The sequence below is a fragment of the Protopterus annectens genome, chromosome 5.part0 (assembly GCF_019279795.1).
Source record: "Protopterus annectens isolate FY-2018-M chromosome 5.part0, PAN1.0, whole genome shotgun sequence".
Classification (NCBI taxonomy): Eukaryota; Metazoa; Chordata; order Ceratodontiformes; family Protopteridae; genus Protopterus; species Protopterus annectens.
Genome location: NC_056735.1, coordinates 1,115,657,996 through 1,115,680,833, shown reverse-complemented (window position 1 = coordinate 1,115,680,833; position 22,838 = coordinate 1,115,657,996). Strand labels below are relative to the sequence as shown.

At 39.3% G+C, this 22,838-nt stretch overlaps 1 protein-coding gene across 3 annotated transcripts in view; it reads right to left on the bottom strand.

Annotated features, from left to right (window-relative positions):
- Positions 1 to 22,838, bottom strand: part of CEP126 (centrosomal protein 126) — a 1,197,756-nt gene that overhangs the window by 884,569 nt on the left and 290,349 nt on the right. For all 3 annotated transcript variants that reach the window (XM_044070978.1, XM_044070976.1, XM_044070979.1), the window contains one exon: positions 7,099 to 7,244. In XM_044070978.1, coding sequence (XP_043926913.1) covers positions 7,099 to 7,244 — 146 coding nt within the window. The remainder of the gene's footprint in view (positions 1 to 7,098; positions 7,245 to 22,838) is intronic.

Sequence of the window (22,838 nt, the reverse complement as noted above, 5' to 3'; positions counted from 1 at the left end):
TATCAGCATTCCGCCCCCACCCACCATTAAGGAAACCACAGTAAAAAAAATTCTCCAACGCTAACTTCATGCTTCTTAAGACAGAAGTGGTGAACTTCATGACACCCATGCAGATGGACAATACAGTTACGACTGTTGAATCTTACACAAATGCACTCTATAAGCACTTACATGAGTGCATGGATTGTGCTGTCCCAAGCAAAACCAAGACATTATCCTTCAAAAAAAGGAAGCCAATCTGGTGGTCCTCTGCCATAAACAAACTCTACAACAGAAGGAAGAAACTATTGCAAAAGAGAGTAAAATCCGATGAGTGGAGGAGCTCCCTGGTCAGCCTCAATAAGAAGCGGAGATCCCTTATAAGATCCTCCAAAGCTAGCTACAAAAAAAAAAAATCGCCACTGATTCTAAGGGCAACTGCAAAGCATTCCATAGCTATGTCAAGAATCTCAATGGCAACACCCAGATCTGCTCTGAGTTACAACAGCACAATGGCAAGAAAATTACAGAACCAACTGACATTACCAACATCCTGGCAGATCAGTTCAGTGCCAACTTTACCCCCCACCACCTAAAGGGCCCATATCTATACAAGAAGAATGCAGAGTCCCTGTAATCACATCTATGCAGGTAAAAGCTGCACTCTCTAAAATTAAAAAAACAGCATCCATGGGATCTGTCAACATCCCAGGCTGCGTTTTACACGAACATCAGAACAAACTGGCTCCCCACCTAAGCACCATGTTCAATCACAGCCTCACGTCAGGCTTTGTGCTCATTCAATGGTGCACAGCAACAGTTATCCCACTCCACAAAGAGGAAGCCACCACTGATCCTGGGAACTATTGCCCTATTAGCCTGACGAGCCTGGTTTGCAAGGCCATGGAATGTATCATCATGGAACTCCTAAACAAAGACAATGGTAACCTCCAAACACTGGTCTCCACCCAGTTCAGGTTTGTGAAAGACAGATCATGCCTTCTGAACCTGATCAACTTCTTTGAGGCAGTCACCAAAGCCAAAGACGAGGGTAAGGTGGTTCACACAGCCTATCTTGACCTCGCCAAGGCTTTCGACACCATCCTCCATTCTGGAATTATAGCTAAACTCACTAAACTAGGTATAAATCCCTATGTCACAAGATGAGTTGCCAAATGGCTCACTGACAGAACCCACACTGTAAAAGTTGCAGACTCCAAATCTGACTTCAAACCAGTGACAAGTGGAGTACCACAGGGTTCAGTCCTGGAACCTCTCCTGTTTGGAATCTACTTCTCTGAAATACAGGCTATCACAGAAGGCCTCTGACTAACAAAGTTAAAGATGATTGCAAACTAGGAGCCATAGTCGAGTCCCCAAATAATGTGGACAACCTACAGAAGGGCCTCACTGAGACAGATGCCTGGTGTCAGAGGCATGGCCTCAAGCTCAATGCCAAAAAGTGCATTGTCATCCCCTTTGCTAAATACTCTGCACCCATGAACTACCACATAAACGGCAGTCTATTTAATGCCAAATGTGTGATAAGAGACCTTGGGACCCAGGTGTCACCACAATAAACAGGACCTGCTGGAGGGATAGATTCCTATCCCAGAGACTTCCTATACTCTGGAACAAGCTACCCATTTATGTCAAGCAAAGTTCCTCATTAGCACTCTTCACAAGAAAAATCTTGATGAGTAGATGGGAAGTAGGAAATACACCCCGGCGATCACTTCTGTGGCTCTGCTCAACAGGGGCACAGGAAATTAACTTTCTTGGGTGGTGTAAGCCAGGGAACCTTGTGGGCTAGTCTTACTTAGGCCCTTGGGCCGATAGCCTAGTATCTACCTATGAACCTGTTACTAACTGAAAGACTTTTCTTCAGTGTTGACTTGAAATCTACTGAAATCTTACTTAGCATGGATGCATAATGTGTATTAAGCACTACTTTCAAAAACCCAAAACTATTTACAAACACGTACATGAAACAAAGTATCTGGTTTAGTTAAAAACTTAACTAAACCATCCTTCCACCACCTCTCCAATACCAAACACAAATTATCCATCTCTGCTTAGAATATAGTATTAAAACAAAAAGAAAAGCCTTATGAAAGCAACTAAGTAAATCTGAATCCATAAAATATATATTAGAATGAGAGTGTCCAATATATCTGAAGGTATATGAATATGTCACATATGATAACAGCACCTCTAATACGTAGATATGCCAGAAATACACATCAGATCAAAGTAAGTACAAACTTTAGAAGCTGAGGGTTAAGAAGACTGTCATTATTTCCAAGACTTTTCAAGAAACGTCAGATAATTTAACCATTTTGTCAGTCATCTATCTAACATTTTTCATGTAAGGATCTGTTGATATATATATATATATATATATATATATATATATACACACATATACATATATATATATATATATATATATATATATATAAACACTTATTACAACATAACTATTATATTTTGCAATTATACACATATTACTCATATGTATTAACAATATCTATGTTGACATCTTTCATCAGGAAGGGGAGAAAAAAAGGGGCTTCACAATCCTCTGTTTAGTTACTAAAGGTGTAGTTATATAAAAAGTTTGATGTCAATATGCATAATGAGTTTTCTAATGCAGCTCGTAGTTCACTTGATGTCATTTAGGTACTAAACAGTGTCACTGAATCTGCAGAATGTATGCATCTATAAGAGTACATAAGCATTTTCAAAAGAGTTAAACACTTTTATCATTACTAATTATTTACCATTTAAAGTATCTAGTGAAGGACAACAAAATTTCAAGAGCACACAGTCACAACTAATAAACACCAAAAGGCACTAAGCAGAGCTGGGGGTCCAGAAAAGTACGCTGTAACCTTGAGCTTGATATGGTATTCTGAAGAAGTCACTGAATAAGCAGAGAAAAAAAGTGCTTAATCTATTGACTTTTTGTTTTATTTTAAAATAAATGTATTGAATAAAGCTTTTCTACGGACCTGGCTTTACAGCGTACTTTTGGGGATCCCCAGCTCTGCTTAGTGCTTTTTGGTATTTATTAGAATTTCAAGTACAACCATTTAACAATTTCAAAAGGTCAAATGATGTCATCATTGTTGTTTCCTCAAGCTGCAGCTTCATAAACTTGTTAAAAAATTATCTAAATAGGCTCATGCACAACACAAGTTGTCTCTAGTGAAGAAAAAAGCATTTCGGTGGGAAATTCAGATCTTGAAGCTTTTAGAGTTTACAGAAAGCAAAAAAAAAAAAAAAAAAACCACTCAAGCTGCCTTGTCAGTGCATGTCATGAATCTCCACAACGAGAACAGTCACACAGACCACCAGTTTTCTCACAAAACATCATAGTGAAAAAATTAACCCTTTCATATAAAACAACTAATTAGAAGTAACAACAGCTGCCTCAAATCAGAAATCATATAACATTTCAATCATTTGCCCACCAGTTAATCAGACCAAAGACAGAGGAAAAAAAAGGAACCTAGTGTGTATATATATATATATATATATATATATATATATATATATATATATATATATAAACTTATACTTGGTTATCTATAAAACACCATTAATATACTGTTTTAATGTTTAAATACATCTAAACAAAGAGTCTAAAACATCTAGTTAGAAACACTAATCAGAAACACCTCATTACCCCACCACTGACCCACTAGAAAAAAATGCACTTTGGTATTAAGACAAATTATACTATTACTGAAGAATTAGAAGACATACATCATTTGTAGTTATTTAAAAGGGAAACATATGTAAAGTACTTATAATAGGGAAAAGAGAGAAAATGAACACTGGTAACAAAAAAGAATTGGAAGAAAGAAGATAGAGTGAGAAAAATGTTATTTAAATACTTAGTATTATATGTAATTAGAAGTAGTAGATATAGAAAGGAAAAGAGAAAGTTAATAAAAATGATTTACATTGCCTTACAGCATAGAGACTTTCCAGAATCAAATATATTATGATTCATAAAAGAAAGCATTTAAAATTAGAAGGAATTTATTCATTTTTCCTTTAGTTTCTTAGTTTTGTTTGCTCCTTCCTTCACAGACCATCCTTTTTTTTTGTTGCCTGTCTCTTCAAACTCTGGGATGACCACTCCATTTCTTCTGTGTCCAACAGTATTTTCTTCTTTTCGATAAATTCTACTGCTTCTTGTAGGGAATCAAAGATCTTCACTCCTTCCAGCAAGGTGATTTTTATTCTTGCAGGGAAAAGAATTTGAGCTTTAATATTGGCTTTTTTCAAGGACTTAATTAGAGGAACACATTCCTTTCTTCTGGAATTGACTGTAGAAGTGTAGTCATTGTCAAAACAAATAACTTTTTCACCCATCTTGATAGGGGAATTAGTCCAAGCTGATTTCAGCACGAAGTCCTTGTCTTGCGAAGAAAGAAATCTAACTATTATAGACTGGGGTTAGATGCACTCAGAGATGAAGCTGGATTTGCCAGGGACCGATAAGCCCTCTCAATTCCAAGAGAAAGAGATTCAGGCATGTTTAGTGCTGATGAAAACCACTTATTGAGGAAGTGAATCATGTTAGCACACTCTTCTTTCTCAGGAGTTCCATATATTCTTATGTCTACTTTCAAGGTTTTCCAGTTTCTCAATCAGCCTAGTGTTTTGTCTCAGAAGAAATTCATCATGATGTTCATTTTCTGTCACTTTAGTATATAGGTCAGTTACTGTTTCCTCTAAGGCAAGAATATGTTTAGATTGCTTTTTTACTATTCTATTTAGAGGTTCCCGTTGTTTACTGCATTTTTGTTTGATAATATCCATTTTGTTTTCAAATTTATCTATTTTTAGTGACAGTTCTTGGATGTTTGTTATTATAAGATGTAGTTCTTTCTTCACTGCACTCTCCTGGTGTGGGTTCTTCGAGTTGCTCATCTTGAGATCTCCAGTAGAAAACTTCTTGACCGGAATAATTAAAATATTCTCTTGACTATGTAATATTTTTTAGAAAATAATAAAGAGTCTATGTTAATCTAACTTTTAGTATACTTTGTTATATTTTTCTAAAAATTAAAGTATATTTCCTGTCAGGATATTAAAATCTAAGCAGAGCTATGGATTTCTGCTGCTATCAGACTGGCATCTTGGCCACGCCCCCCCCTTATGGTTTCTTCTGAAATCCATGATTACCTCCTTAGTCTTATTCACACTGAGTGTCAGATTAAATGAATACATTTAAATGAATACAGTGTTCAAATGCACAAAGATCAGCATTACTGGAAAATCAAGTTGTTCTATAGTTTGTAGGTTTATAGATAAGTGTCAGGCTAACTGTCCTTGTGGGCCATTTTAAGCCTAGCCAATTTCCCTTCAAAGGTGAGAAATAAACCCTATATATTGTAATAGAAACACTTTAACCATTACGCCAACCTCCCAAAAAGTACTGTATTTTTGCTGTCAAGACTGCTGGGGCAGGTTTCTACATTAGGCCTCTTTTCGATTTAACACATGGACCACTGATGTCATAACTATGGAAAAAGAACACACACTTGTATCTATCAAACTAAGTACTCAGCAATTAACAAAACTGTCTTCTAATGTCAAAACACATACCTTGTCATTATTACTAATCCCAAAATGTTTTGTTACTTCTGTATGTCCTTTATTACTCATTTGCATACTGACTTGCTGGAGCAACTCACTGGCTGAAGCAACATGTTGCACTTGTGCATGCATGCAAGCCAAAAAAAAATATTCTAAATACAGAAAACTGCCATCAGCTCCTGTTTATTTGCAGGATGTAGTAACATACTAAAATCAATGGAACTATAAACTCGGAAGTGCTCTTTCTGCCAACCAGTATGTTATTTTTTTTATTTATTTAATTGCTTTTGTTGATTAGATTAGTTCTACAAGGCCTATGGCTTACTTTCAGAGGAGACTTGAGGCAACATTCACTCTGATTACATTGACAAGATAATTGTTGATGTGATAATGGACCTTTGATTTTTTTTTTTTTTTGGCTCTGCTTGATCTAGTTGAGCTACTTTCATCTCAGGCAAATGGAACCTCAGTCTGACAACACTTCTGAAAGACAGTACCTCAGGAATACAACAGCCCACTTATACTGCACTACACTGTAAGTGCCAGAACACAAATTTAAGCAAATGGCATTGAAACAGAACCCACAGCTGTTTGCCCCTTCCAGCAGCAAAGGTATCCATGCTACCTGCTAAGCTACTGACAATGAACTTGATATTAAATGTTCCTACAGCATATTACCCACAATGGTGAACAAACACATAAATGATTCACAAAAGAGCAGTTGTGACACCAGAACAATATAATATACAATACAAAAAGAAGGCCAGAGAAGTGGCATAGGAATAATTCAGTGACAAGTCACATAGCAGCAGCTAGAAATAAATAAGCAAAGATTAAGCATACAGGAACAGCAGAAATAGTGAAAACGCAAGAGTCTATACAAAACTAAAATTCCACACTGAACATAAATTTGTGAGCAGACAAAATAGCTACAGTATAAAAATGCTCACAACTAACCACATCCAGAAAATGCAACATGCAATACTTGAAAAAAGTATACAATGAGGGCATGGCAATCCTTTTTATTCTGATAAATGCAACAAACATACTTACAATGTTTCATAGCCACAAAGCATTCAGTTCTGCATATAACAGTATTGTTCGACAAGTCGTGCCTATCACTACAAGAGAAACAAGCGATTATTCTACCATAACAGACTTCAACATGAACCTCCTTTTTCCTGTTTTTTACATGGGGTCAGAGTGTCATATCAACAATGGCCTTCATCTACAGCCAATGTCCATACTGCCATTATTGCACCATAATACATACCATTTTATCTGTCATTGTTTACTTGGCTATTTGCAGCTATGTACGACCTCTAAGTGAATCAGCTAAAACTATACAAGGCTGCAATGGACACATCTAAGTGACTATTTCTGGCACTTAACAGTGATTTTCAAAAAATAGTTTATAAAAATTTACTTGTTTCTTTGTACTTCCAACAGAATAAATGTTTTCAATATGTGAAGTCTATAACAATCCATAAAAAACATGATTACCTATTTTCCTGTGCACTGACTTGGGTACATGGGAACGCTGAAATCTTTCTGTTGCTTCCTGGAGTTTTTGTTTCCTTTGCTTAAGCATCTCCTCTCTAACTCTTTGTTCTTTTTTATTTTCCTCTTTACATTTGTCCTCAAAAGCTCTGAAAAAAAAGTTTTAAATAGAATTGTATAATGATGGGTTATTACTAGTCAAAACTACACATGCTGATTGGACAGACCAATTAGAGTGTCTATTTAAAGCCAGCCTTTATCTGCACTGCTAGTTGCAGTCATTCACAATACAGGCATGGTTACCAAACAAACATACAAAGTAGACTACAAGAAAAAAAACATTAGCACTTGAGCAGGAAGACTAGAAAAATTAAGAGTTAACTTGAAAATAGACACGAGTGCACTCTAAAATGAACAGCAGACATTTTTATAAATGAAAGTGATAACATTCATTTATAATGATTACCAGTGAACTTCATCACTGGTAATTTTTACAGAAAAATAAAATACTAAAGCATACTAAACGTCAACAGTCATGGCTGCTATTTTTCTTTGCCGTTGAAATTATAAATGAAAGCTCAAGTTTAAAAAAATGAAGAAAAGCAAGCACACAACATTTTACAAAAGAAGAAGTAGCCTGTCCTCACAGCCAAAGATATATATCTTTTACTAATATAAGTTGTCCAGGCAGTCAACAGAGATATTTCCCACCACATAATGTCATTATTTAAAATGGCGAGCTATATCTGTTTAACTAATGACACTATATAAAATTTTAAATAAAGTGGCAAGAACAATATAAAATAAGAGTGTAGAATTGTTTATTTACAGTTAAGTAGAACACATAAGTAAACATACAAAAAAGTTAAAAATAGATCATCTACACAGTATTTTACAAGATGAATACCACTATAATAACAGTTTCGCCTGAATGACCAAACCATTATACAACTGTAGATAAACTAAGTATTACCCACACCCAGCCATGGACTATTGGTAAATTAAAGGCTATGCTCTGAAGCCTAATCTTCAGAAAACATAGCAGCTTATATAGCAAATCATAACTTGGATTTCAATGTTACGTAAATACAGTGTGTGCCACTCCAAAGTTATAAAACATTTTTTCTTTTTAATTCTGACACATCTTCTCTAAATAACACATTTGGAAAAATCTCATTTTGGGGACTGAATAACATAATAGCATACTAACACGTCATGTCTAACAAGTATATTAGACATGTATTTTATTCCATTATAGCAACACAACCTGAGTTTTGTCGGTCTTTAGAAAACTGCATTAGTTCAAATGAGGTACAAAAGAAAGTAATAATATACTCTAATTAGAAACAGTGATTCTGGTACACTAGTTAGCACTTCTGCCTCATAGTACTTGGTTTAATGGTTTGATTCTGGACTGGGATGTCATCTTTGTGGGGTCTGCATCTTCCCTCCATATTACACGTGGAGTTTTATTGGGGACCTCAGTTTCCTCCATTATCCCAAAAGAAAGCCAATAGCTTGAACTAGTAATTCTCCAAACTGCCAAAACATATATGGTGTGGATGTGTGTGCATGCAGAAATGGCAGCAAGCCTTATGCCCACTGATTCCCAGGACAGTTTGCAACTCCCATGTGACCTTGAATAGGATGAAGTGGATGCAGAATCCACAGGCAATAAGGGAACCCAGGAATGGGTACAGGACAAGAACACTACAGGAAGGGTTAAAAGAGATAACAAGGTACAAAATTAATTCAATGTAATGTTAGAAAAAGAAGACCCAAACTAAGTGAGTTCTAGAGACTTCTGCAACTAGGGGAGGCACACAATTCATGGATTAAGCCTTGAGTACCTGAAAAAAAGAGGTTATGTACTTAACATAACATTCCATCTGTGTTGTCCCTTTTCATTCTTCCTCAACTGATGGGTTGGCCATTACTAAAGCTCGTGGCAACCAAAAACTCTCAACCTTCTCCTTACCCATAATGCACCAACCATAAGTTACCTCAGATTTTGTTTGCTAATTTTTACCCAAAAAGAAATATTTTAACTATGCACAGATAAAGGAGGTGTAAAAATACATGCACTCAATACAGGAAAAGAACATATCTGGAGTTCAGTATAAAGGGCTGTGATGTCCCTTAAAAAAATCATTCTTCCAAAAGTTTGAAAAAAAAAAAAGGATGAGGGTTGCTGGGCGGGGGATTGAGGAAGAATGAAAATGGACAACACAGATGGAACATTATGCTAAATACATACATTTTTTATCTGATGTTATCAATTTTCATTCTATCCTCATCTGATGGGACAGGGTCCCAGCTACCTAAAATCCCAGGTGAACTCAAGGAAAGGATATTTCTGAGCACAGATGAACCAAATGACGCTCTACCTCTGGAGACCAGATCCAAGTTGTAATGAGTAACAAAAGTATGGGGAGTAGCTCAAGTTGCTGCTGTACATATGTCATCCATGGACGCTCTAGAAAGGAAAGCTAAAGAAGTTGCCATTGATCTAGTTGAATTAGCTGTACTGGTTTGTAAGCTAATACCCATTTTTTATAAATAAATAAGATACAATTAGTTAACAATCTGGCTAAAATTGGCAACTGGTTTACCCAATTTCAAATCTAGAAAGGAAACAAATTGGTCTGTTTTTCTAATGTCTTTTGTCCTATGCAGGTAAAAAGTACTTGTCTGTGAACACCTAATAAATATAACATATATTTGCCTTTGTTAGAAAATTTGAGAAGAATACTAGCAAATTAATGGCTTGATTGATATTTGATTCTGACACCACTTTGGAAAGGAAGGAGCATTTGTTTGTAATGTCACTCTATTCTTGTGAAAAATCAAGTAGGGAGGCTTTTAAGACAATGTTTGAATTTTTGAAATATGTCTAGCAGACATAATGAATACTTGAAAAAATATTTTCCAAGTAAGATATTTGAGGTCACATTTCGCTGCTGGTTCAAAGGGGAATGTATAAGTGCCTGCAGTACCAGACTGAGGTCCCACAGGGGAGTAGGGTATTTAAACTGAGGTATTAAAAGTAGAATGCCTCGCATGAAAGCTCTACACAACTTATATGAGGCTACTAAAGAACCCTCAAAGCCAATGTGAAAGTTTGATATCGCTGCCAACTGAACTTTAATGGTTGAGGAACTAAGCTCCTTCTTTGAAAGGTAGGGCCAAAAACTCAAGTATGTTATGCATCAGAGCTGAAAAAGGATCAATATGATTTTGATATGTCCAGTATGCAAATCTTTTCCATTTACTACAATAGAGTTTATGTGTTGAAGGTTTATGTAAAGATAAAAGTATATGTCAGACAGGGAAAGAGAGCATAGGTTGTCTAGCTATTAATTGAATTGGAGTAGCCAGGCCATCAGCCCAAGGTTTGATATGTCTGGATGGATCATGCCTGTCGGGTGAGACAGGAGGTCTGGAGTTGGATCCAGAACCCAAAGTTGGTGAAGTAAGTGAGGCCAATGAATGGGAACCATGCTCTTCAACATGGCAGCTTTCTGTAGGAATTTCAGAATTAGCAGGATTGGTGGATAGGTGTATAGCAGACAGTTTGGGGGAGGGCAATTGTGAAGTAAAGCATTCCTTGGTGATTCCCCCTATGGAGGGAATTAGGGCAAAGTAGCTGCTGCATTTGTTGTTTAGGGGAGAAGCAAAAAGATTGCAGCAAGGCTGGCCCTACTGATGAAAAATCATTTTCGTCACATTTTTGTTGAGAGGCCACTCGTGAGGTAGAAGAATGCACATGCTTAGCTTGTCTGCTGTCAAATTGGATTTCCCCGGAATGTGCATTGCTATAAGAAAGTGATTGGATGAGATCACCCATTGCCACACTCTGAGTGCTTCTTGATACAAAAGGTAAGTACTGGTTCCTCCTTGTTTGTTGATGTACCAAACTACCGACACATTGTCCTTTTGAATCGCAAGGGAGAGCATCTTGAAGGGCCTGCAAAACTAAAAGCACCGCTCTGTGGTCACTTTGGCCTAGAGCTGAGGGGGGAACAAATAGATGGCTTTGTAGAACCTGATCTGATTGAATCCACTACCTGAGATCTTTCTTGCATATGTGAGTTATTCATATCAGAGTTGACATAGGCTGGTAAATTATTGGCCAGTGTGTTGCCAATATCCACTGTAGAATCCTCATGCAAAATCTGGTTAAAGGTACTAGTGTTATTGCTGCTGACATTGATCCTAGAGCTTGAAGGACCAAGCAGGCTGATATCTTGGTACTGCAGATTATTTTTCTGACCTGTGATCTTACAGTTTGAACCATTTGAGGGAGGCAGTGAAGCTATCACTGACTTTGTGTCGAACAGTGCTCCTATAAATTCCAAATTCTGAGTTGGTTCCAGTTGAGACTTGCTGTAGTTTATGGTTATCCCTTTGAGAAAACACGTCTGGAAAATCTGATCTTTTGCCCTTATTAATTGATGCCAGGGTGGTAATGAGCCAGTCATCTAGATATGGAAACACCCAGAATCCTTGCAGTCTCAAGTGAGCTGCTATTACTGCCATACATTTCGTGAACACCCTGGGGGCTGTGGTGAGACCAAAGGGCAGAACTCTGAATTAGCAATGACTAGCTCCCAGCTGGAACAGAAGCATAAGTACCTTCTGGGTCGTCTGTTCATCTTTATGTGATAGTACACATCCTGAAGGTCTACTGAGCACATCCAGTCGTTCTTGCCCAAAAAAAGAGAGAATGGACTGAATCATGACCATCCAAAACTTGGTGCTTCAAACTGACTTGTTTAAGTTGCAGAGATCCAAAATTGGTCTCCAGTCCCCTGTCTTCTTTAGCGCTAAAAAGAAAGTTGAATTAATTTTCGGATTCCATCTGGTCTGGAGGGACCTCTTGGATGACTCTTTTTTTCTAGCAGCTTTTTGTATTTGAATTGCTACTTGTACCCTCTGACTGGGTGGAACATTGGGGATCTTTCTTGAGATTCTGAGGTAGAAGGAAAAAGAGTATTATATAACTTTTGGAAATAATCTTCTACACCCAAGTATCTTTTGTTATGTCTAGCCAGGTTCTCTGGTGAAGGGATAATCGACCCCTGATTTTCTCCAGACGTTCTCCAGAGGTGGACAATCGAGCATCCTTTCAGGAGCACTGGTAAGTTCTGTCAAAGAAAGAATCTCTGGACCACTGGTTTTGCAGGCCTCTGCCATGGGGGTGGCATCGACCATTGGAGTTCCCTCCTCTGCCCCGGGGGAACTTCCTCCACATGTGTCCTGCAAAGGACCCTGGGATTTCTTGAACCACATCCTCTGACCACCTCACTGATTCATAGAAAAATATCTCTGAGAGATCGAAAAATGTATGCCCATGGCAGATATGGTCTTTCTATCCTTCTCACACCTGGATAATGTGTTCTTCACATTGGGGCCAAACAAAGAAGTGCTATCAAAAGGAGCATTGATGAATGAAGATTTGAAGGGCTCTGTAAAATCACATAAGCACATCCATGCACGTCTCCTGATAGAAATGCTTAAACCCACTGCCCTTGAGAATCCTTCGATTACATGCAAAATGATCCTCATGGAAAAATTCCACATATCTTGCAGAGCAGCCAACTGAGAAGCCACAGATGACTGGACCTCTGCAGTAACAGATTCTGACAGGGTATTTGGGAGTTCCTTAATCAAATCCCTCTGTAATCTTGTAAAATGTGCCAAATAATTCAGCAACCTTAAGGTGAAAGTCACTGAAGCATAGACAGACTTCCCAAACCTATCCATCACCCTAGACTCCCTGTAGGGGGATGAACAGTGGAACTCTCCTTGGCAAGTATCTTTTTGGTCTCTGCCACCACAACCATAGCATCAACTGGCACCCCTTTACCCCAAAACTGCTTATCCAAAGGTGGTGCCATAATCTTGCCTAGTCTTCTAGGTATGGACTCAACTGTGCCGGGTTCCTTCCACACCTGCCAAAAGACTAACTCAATAAAAATCACAAAAAGAATGGTAAAAGCTCAGGATAGCCATGGAAGACATTTTATTCCAAAATAAAAGATAAGTACTTTCGTTTTACAACATTTAAAACTTCATCAGATCATATGAAATTTTAAATGCTTTAAAACAAAAGCGCTCATCTTGTACTTTGAAAAAAAAATTTCCATGGCTATCCTGAGCTTTTAGCATTTTTTCTGTGATTTTCATTTATTTATTATTATTTTGTTTGGACTTGTATAGACTACCTCAATATGTTTGTCAGCAGGAGGAGTAACTCAGGAGTTAGACGGGCCAGTACTGAAAGCCTCCAGGAACACAAACTCATGGGATAAACGGCTGCAGGGTGTCCAGCCACCTCTCTGTCTTAGGATGTCCCCAAATGAGACATCTTCAGAAGGTGACCATGGGGACACTTCACCATCATCGAAGTCCATATCTTCTGTGACTGACTCTGTATCTTCTGTGACCGACTCCCTCTGGGGAGTCCAAGTGCTTCTTCTTGCACATCTTCTTCCTAGGGACTTCCTCAGTGGGATGCACTGGGGAGGTACCGGAAGAAATTGAAATACTCTGTTGGGAAGCCTGGGGGTCTCAGACTGGCTGCCCCTGTGGTAAACAGTGTTGAGGTTCCGGGCTCAGAGACATCAAGGTAGAAGGATGAAGATCCAAGGTGGTAGGATCTGTCTGTTCTGCCGAGGCAGGCAAAATCCTCTTCACATCCTAGAAGGTAGACCAACTCAGAGAAAGAGAAGATGTTGGATCCAAAAAGACAAGCTTTTAGACCACTGTCCTCCTCCACTCCAAAGGTAATCTCTTCAACGTGTAAGCCACAGCTGAGCTATCCAGCACCTCAGATCCGACAGGAAAACTTCGACTCCAAGAGCTCTCTGAACCAGAATATTCACAGCAAGATCAGAGTAAGCTTTGGATCAGAAAATACTGCTTTCTTTGGATCCATGCCAGATGGATCCAGACAGTCTGGACACAGAGACGTTGAGACAGTTGAAGAAATCAAAGGAAGGACTTGTAGTGGGGGTGTGGTGGAAGAATGGACCTCCTGACCCATAGGGGTAGAAGCCAGTAAAACACCCATCTGGCTCTGTGCTGAGAGGATCTTCCACACCACTCTTTCCACATTTTCCTCCATCAAACTTCTGGAACAACGAGTGGAAAAAATTAAAGGCGAACCCTGGTCGGTGATACTCCAAGAAAGGTGAGGGCACTGGATCCAAAGATAGGTTCATAGGTGTGTACTAGGCTAATAGCCCTGGAGCCTTTACAAGCCTAGCCCATAGGATTACCCTGACATCGTGTTACCCAACCTTAGTTCCCAGTGCCTCTGTCAAGTAGAGCCACTGGAGTGATCCCCGGGATAAATTTTCTATTTCCCATCCACTCATCAAGATTTCTCTTGAAGACCGTCAGTGAGGTGCTCTGTCTGACATGTATGGGAAATGTATCCCATAGCATGGGCAGACTCTGGGTTATGAACCTGTCCCTCCAGCATGTTTTGTTGATTGTGGTAATGATGTAGAGGTCTCTGGAGCATGTTGTGCGAAGGGATTGGGATTTCTTTAGATGTAGCATTTCTAAAAGAGCTGGGTCAGACATGGCTTTGTAAGTCAAGCAGAGATCACCTCTAAGTAGGCGATATGAGACAGAGACTAGTTGGAGTTGTTTGAGTCTGTCCATATAGGACAAGTGTTTAAGGCCTAGGATCCTCTTTGTGAGGCACTTTTGCAGCCTCTCCAGTTGTTGCAGGTGTCTAGTGAGGTACATGCCAAATAGGGCATTGTACTCGATGATTAGCCTAATGAGGAAAGAGTAGAGGGAGACAATGACCTCTTTCTTCCTGGATGCAAAACCCTTAGTAATGAGATGTGCCACATAGAAGGCCTTTCTGACCACAATGGCAATGTGGTGGTCAAAAGAGAGGATGCTGTCAACTGGTGTTCCCAGATCTCTTACAACACCTTCTCTGTTCAGTGGACTACCATCGATGTGGTAATTCATGGGAACCGTTTTTTTCCCAAAGGGGATGATGACACTTTTTTTTGGCATTGAGCTTAAGGCCATGGTCTTGACACCAGTCGTTGGTTTCAGAGAGGCCTTTCAGGGCCGGTGTTATCATTTTGGGGGCCCCCAGCAGATGTCAAGCTGGGGCCCCCCTAGGCACTTCAAGTCTATGTATCACCCTGTCACTGCCACCCTTCCTAAGCAACCTTTTCGTTCATGCTGCAAACTTTTAGGAGTAGTATGCACTGACTGACATTTAACTACAATATTCTTACATTACAAGACTTGTGTACTACACTGTGTTGGCCCATCTCACAAAAAGGGACATTTACAGTTACTGGCATTTAGTTGCAGCAATGATATATTGCAGCAACTCTAAGTACAGGTCTGCACTTAGGTAAAATGGTACCCTAGGCCTACTGTTTCAGACCTCTTCCATACACACAATAGTCTCCAGTCTTCCCCATCCTCCCTCCCCATCTTGGGCTCCCCATAGCATGCACATTACTTTGTTTCTTCCTTTTCTCACATTTTGCCTTACTTTTCAGCATTTTCAAGAAGCTATAATTTTCTACATGCTCTGAAGTGCATTTTAAAGTTTATTTTTCTTTTTACACATCTTTTCATCCAATAATGGCTTGAACAGAAATTATGATTAAGTAAAGAAATTGTGTTGCTGTTCAGCTTTAGTTTTCATTGCAACCTTTCAACATACATTTCCTGAGCAAAGGCAGTACCATAATAACCATTTAGGAAATAAGAAAAGAACCATTTAGGAAATAAGAAAAGAATTTCAGTTTTATATATATATTTTTTTTCTTTCAAGGAAGACATACGTTGTACCCAAGGTTTAATGTTCAAAGATGACAAAACAGTAGCTCACAATAAACTAACAACCCTTTGTTGCATTCCCCCCAAAAGACTGCTTATTCATCCCTCTGGTGTTAGACTGGGATGAAGGCAGAGGTTCAAATTGCCACAGTCGTGTACTTCAAGGAACTGCTGATATACATACACATATAGTAGGTGGTCTCACTCCTCAACCCAAACTGTCAAAGGCAGCCACCTGTATATGTCCTAAGTGTGATTGTGAGAGTGAAAAATAATGATTATAGTAACGCATTCTACTTTGTTGTTCCTATACAAGCTGTAGTAATCTTCTTTGTACACCTCTGAGGTTTGTGAGAAAAGTAAAAGAAACAATGACCACACTGTCCTCAGCCCAAACACAAGTTTTAATGACCTCATGTGCACACCTCTGAGATTTGACTGTGAGGAATAACACCACAAACCCCCCCCCCATATAACCTACAGCAGCTTCCTGTACACACACATCCGAACAGGGCTGGTTTTAAAATGGGTGCAGTTGAGAGAAGAGGCCATTATCAGCTTTATCCTAACAGGGTCATATCACAGCCCTGCTCAGGTTAAAGAGTATACTCATAATATATATATGTATATTTTTTCACCTCATTTTTCCTCAAACAACAGTGTCTGTGGGGCCCCCACACAGTCAAGGATGATTAAGAGAGCCCTTTGTATTCATTTATACAGTCTGGAGAGTAGGGATCCCCAAAGTCTTAGAAGATCCAAGTGTCTGAATGTTCTGGGATACATTTTATGACTTACTTTTGAAATATAATTTCTTGTTAGCTACAGTTTTTACTGACACTCAGAAGAATAATGTATGTGCCCTGGCATTACTGAGTGTGTGCACAGACAAAACTAACATTTTTACAAAAACACACACATTATACATGATTTCAGCAATACATTGTGCAACACTGGTACCAGCACACCAGATCAGTGACTGCTGTTAAGCAGTCATCAAACAGCAGCAGGGATGGGTCACTTTTATTTGCCTCAGTGAGGAGTAATGCAAACCTGTCACTGTCCCTGATTTCACACACCTTCCCTGATTTTGCACATAATTTTGTTGTCCTTTGTAACAAATTTGATTTGCTTGTAAATCATTTGGGGTTACAGACAGCCAATAAATCCAGACATTAGAGTTTTACACTTAATGTCCAAAAAAAAAAAAAAAAACATGTTGATACAAAAGGTGTTATTCTATTATCTTTTTCATTGAATCAAAGTAATATTTAAAATATGTTCCTGATTTTGAGCATTTATTCTGCTATTATTGGTATTGCACGGAATTCTTCTGTGAAGAAATTAAGAGTTACAGTATCTTTCATTCTACAAGCATTTATAAAACTCCCCAAAAGAGAAAACCATCCATGAAGATGAGAAGTATTAGCTCTTCTTAAAATCCAAGGTATGCATGGACACTGGTCACACTGGGCTGCTTATCTCTCTAGTGCTTACCTTGCTTATGTTCATTATCAGCTTTATCCTAACAGGGTCATAGCACAGCATGTTCAAGTTAAACAGAATAATCATGAAATTAATACATTTTTCTCCTCATTTTCCCCAATCAGCAGCAGCTTTTGTGGGGCCCTCACACAGTGAAGGATGATTAAGGGGTGCGCCTTGCAACCACATGTATTGCAGGTATGTAAAGCGGGCTATGTTGTTAGTTTTAGTATAGTCAATGTCCACCAGCAGGGTTTAACTAAGCCATGGACACTACGTTAGTGGTAAAATATTTAATGGAATTGTGAAGGCTCTTGCTTGATAAAACACTATTACTATAAGCAAAGATATTTTTGAATTTTAAAGGAGATATAAATAAGCATGCTACCCACCTGGTTTATTAAGTATACAAGATTGATGTACTAGCTTTTGTTGGTTTGACAGACATGTTACAAAGTATCAAGTTAAGGTAACTTGCTGTGGTTGGGGGCTCCCCGGAACAGGTGGCCCCCAGCGACCACAGGGTTCGCTGGTGCCTAAAGCCGGCTATGCCTTTCTGTAGGATGCCAACATCACTTGGGGAGTCAATGATAGCTCCCAACTTGCAATCATCTGTGAACTTTGTCAGCCAGAGTCCCTTTTTGCTGGCCTGGACTTCGGAGAAGTAGATACCAAACAGGAGAGGACCCAGGACCAAACCCTGTGGGACTCCACTCTTGACTGGTCGGCAGTCTGACTTGGAGTCAGCTACTTTCACACTGTGGGTTCTATCTGTGAGCCAGTTTGCAACCCACCTAGTGATATACAGGTTGATGCCTAGCTTAGTGAGTTTTTCTATGATTCCTGAGTGGGGAATGATATCAAAGGCCTTGGCCAGATCAAGGTAGGCTGTATGAACCACCTTGCCTTCATCCACAGCTCTGGTGACTGACTCAAAGAAATCAAGCAGGTTGAGCAAGCATGATCTACCCTTCACAAACCAAACTGTGTGGGATCCAGAGTTCGGAGATTCCCTATATCCTTGTTTATTAGGTCCATGATGATGCGTTCCGTAGCTTTGCATATCAGACTCGTCAAGCTAATGGGGTGATAGTTCACTGGGTCTGTAATCACTCCTCCTTTGTGGAGCGGGATGACTGTAGCAGTGTGCCATTCAGAAGGGACAAAGCCTCAGGTGAGGCTGTGGTTGAACAGGGTACACAAGTGAATTGCCAGCTCACTCTGTAGTTCATGTAGAACACAAGCAGGGATATTGTCAGGTCCCATAGAAGCTGTATTCATGGCCTTAGACAGTGCTGTTTTAACCTGTGCAGCAGTAATATCGGGTGCTTGGCAATCTACTGTTATTGTAATTGGTTCTTTGGGTGGGAGAGGGTAAAGCTGGTACTGAATCTGTCGGCCAGTATACTGGCAATATCTGTTGGCTCGTTATAGGAGGTACCATTCTGCAGTAGCTCAGAGCAAATCTGGGTATTGGTGTGGAGATTGTTTATATAACTATAGAAGGCCTTGTGGTTGTTTTTACTATCTGCTGCAATCCTGTTTTCATAGCTAGCTTTAGAGGATTTGATGAGGGATCTCAACTTTTTGTTGAGGCTGATAAGGGAGTTTTTCCAGTCTTGGGACTTCACCTTATTCCGCATCAGTTTTCTCCTTCTGTTGTAGGGTTTGTTTATGGCACGGGACCACCAGATTGGCTTCCTTTTTTTGGAGGAGATCGTTTTGGTTCTATTGGGTATGGCGAGATCCATGCATTTGTGTAAGTGTTCATACAGTGCATTGATGTATGATTCGGCAGTCATGCAACTATTCTCCATTTACATGGGTGCCACGAAGTTAGACATCTCTGATTTTAGGAGCCCAAAGTTAGCTTTGAAGAAGCTTTTCATGGTGGTTACCTTTGCGGGGGGGGGGGTGTATTTCCAAGTGATTAGTTTGTGGTTGGATCTAACTAGGGAGGAGTTAACTATTGGTGTAGAGCAATGGTCGCCCATGTTAGTAATGGCCAGTTCAAGGATGTGGCTACTTTTAGTGGAGGTAAGAACGAGCTGGTCCAGGACACTGGAATTAATGAATTCCAGGAAACTTTGGGCAAGTGTATTGGTACATGAGTAGCTTTCCCAGTTAATGGAGGGGTAGTTGAAGTCGCCCAATATGAGAGTGTTACGTTGGACCCAAATATTCTCCAGGGTGCTTAGGAATGTGGAGTGTGAGTCTTGGGACATGGTTGGGGACCTACAGCAGGTTACGACCTGAATCGCTGTCTTACCTAATGTTAGCTGCACCTGAAGAATCTCTGATGCGTTATGTTGGGCTACCAGTCTGGAGGTGTGTGCATCCTTTATGAATATGGAAACACCACCACCTTTGGAGCTTTGGTCCAAGTTATGGGGCTGAAAGGTGTGGAATGAGTTATAGCCTGGTAGTGCAGGGGTGCTTTCTGCTGCTTTAAACTAGGTCTCTGTTACGGCACAAATGTCGAAGTTCTCCATTTTAAGGAGTGCTTCGAGTGAGTGCATTTTGAGATTTAGACTTATAGCATTGAGCGGCATGACCCTCAGACTGCATTTGTTTGTAGCTGTTGCAATAGTAATTTGGTCTTTGGAACATCTCCTAAAAAAGGCACTATAGTGGTACCAAGAACCTTAGCCAGTATCCTGAAGCACAGGGGTGACAGATGCAGGCCATCTCTGGCAAAGCATCGAGGTCTGTCAATCATGTCATCCCAGGCAGACAGATACTGGATCTCCTCAGAATGACACCATAACTTAGCCAATTGCTGAAATAAATCATTTTATGCTTGTACTGCGGTATCATTCTGGGTGATGGCAGGATGCTGCTCAGGGCTAGGGTCATACCTGCCTGGATTACATAATCCGAGAACTTCTCCATGTCTCTTTTCATGTAGTTCAGGGAGGTACGTCTCAGGTCATTCACACCTACATGTACAATGAGAGTCATATTTGCACCTGTTGTTGAGGGACCTGAGTACATGCGTTATGTGACAGATCCTGGCACCTGACAGGCAGTGGACTGTTACTTTCTCTTTAGTCAACCTAGTAAGTGGGACATCAGTGTGCCTCACTATTGAGTCACTTATGACTAGTGTGTTGGGCATGCTGTTTTACCTTAGGGGCTTTGAGTGGCACACTATTTAGGAGAGTTATGCATCTCGTGATTAGTGTTGTGTTGTGGTGGTCGAATGCATTTCTGCCTTGGAGGTCTCTGCTGTTTGGGTAGATGTTTATTGACAGCCTACATGAAGGTGGGAGTGTGGTTTGTGTTTTTATGTAAAGGCAGTGTTGGTGTGAGTCCAGGAGGGCTATGTGTTCGATGTGGTGTGGTGCAAGTGCTAATACTCTCCTCTTGACAAGCTATTCTGGTCTTGGCTGGAGAGTGCGTAGCTTCCAGTTTGGATATATAAGTGTATCTCTTGCAAGTCTAAGTGTTGGGAGGTAAGAGGAAAGGGTTGTCAGTGTACATGAGGCAGTTGTTAGATTGCCTCAGGATGCCCAAGTTCACCAGGTAAATAGGAGAAAGTCCAAACCTCTCAAACCCACACGTACGGCAAGTGCAATGGCTCTATAATCCAAAGCAAAGTCAAAACAAACCAGAGCCAGCACAAAGTGTGGTTTAGCATAGTTTAATGCATAAAATAGATAACATGGGTGAAGGGACAAAAATACATATCCCAACCGCCAAACCAAACTGGTTTCAGCTTAATAGCCTTTTTCAGTGGAAGACAAAATAGAAAACAAATCCTGGGATCAAAAGATCCTTCTTATAAAGCGAGGCAAGTGCCAACAAACATTCCTATTAGTTAATTCATAAATATTCATTTAAACCAGGAGGGAAAAGCCCCCTAGTTTAATTATCCATTTTTTTCTCCTTAATATTCAAAATGCTGTGCCAACCAACTTTATCCCTGCAATTCCCTATAATATGATCAATAATAGTAAATCTGAATACTGAAGTGCTATGTTTACAACTGTGTTTATAGAAGGCATTAGATTGCTTTCTGTATCTTATATCACTCATGTGCTCCCCAATTCTGAATTTCAAAGGCCTTGAAGTTTGGCCCACATAAAATGCAGAGCATATACAAGTGGCCAGATAAATCACCCAGCTTGTACTGCAGTTGGCCAAAAAAGAAATATTGAATAATATAGATGTATTCTTACTGCTGAATTCTTTGGTTTTGTTTACCCGATGGCAGTGCAAACAATGACCGCAAGGGGATGCATCCCAAAAATATATCTCCTGTTAGTGTTCTTTGGTTTAAAAACGACCTTATGTAATGACTGAAAAGGTAACCCAAGGTTACACAAGATACTGCAGAAAGAGAAAGAACATTTGCCCCCCAAATGGTCAGACAATTTATTTTCAGCCAGCAAGATATTCCAATGTCTATGGATAATCTTTATGAAAGATTTAGTATTCCTGCCATAGGTAGAAACAAATCTCAGTTTAGACTTGGTGTCTGATGAGTGTATCTGGTACTCCAATAACTTAGTCCTATCCTAGTTGGAAAGCCAAGGAGAAGAAAGGTGAATACTCCACGACAATCGAAGCAAGCCAGGAGGATAATCAATCTGTATGACAACTAAAACACAAAAGTGAGAAAATGATGACCTCTTTATTGAAGAAAGTTGAAAAGAGTAAGCGCTTTCACGTCTCTCTGGACGCTTCATCAGACTTAAAATAACAACAGCATTCAAAGTCACTTAAATACCACATTACTCACTAAATAAACTAATGAAACTTCTCATATCAGACACCTGATAAAACAAGATTACATCCTTAAAGATATATAGCTAATATGTAATTTAAAAACATACACATCTGTCACACTAAAATAAATAACAGTTATGATAAAAAACAAAAATAAATAATACATATAAACACATACAAAGGCAAAAACATTACTAAAATTATATTTAAAACCCCAAGATAACTATGCCATCAAACGTTGAATGGCATTAGTCTCTCAAAGGTTTATCCAAAAGAAATGGTTTCAGTGTGAACCTATCATTCAATCCATGTCCTTTGTCTGCAGATAACCTGATCATCCATCTGGCTTCCTCCTTTTCAGTATAACTACCAATGTTCCCTAACCTTTCTGTGGTATATATAAATTCCAAAACCATGAACTTAAAAGTATGTGTCGTGTTATTCTGTAGGACATGATTGGCTAGGGCATTACACTCATTCTCTCTATTGATAGCATATAGGTGTTCCCTAATCCATTCTCTTAATGTCCTGTTGGTTTTGCCAACATAAAAACATTGGCATTTATTACAGAGAGCCAGGTAAACTACGTTCCTGGATTTGCAGTCAGCGTAATGGTCGAACTTATACTTAACACCTGTATCAGGATGTTCAAAAACAGTGGTATTCATAATGATAGGATATGTGAATCCACCTCCACA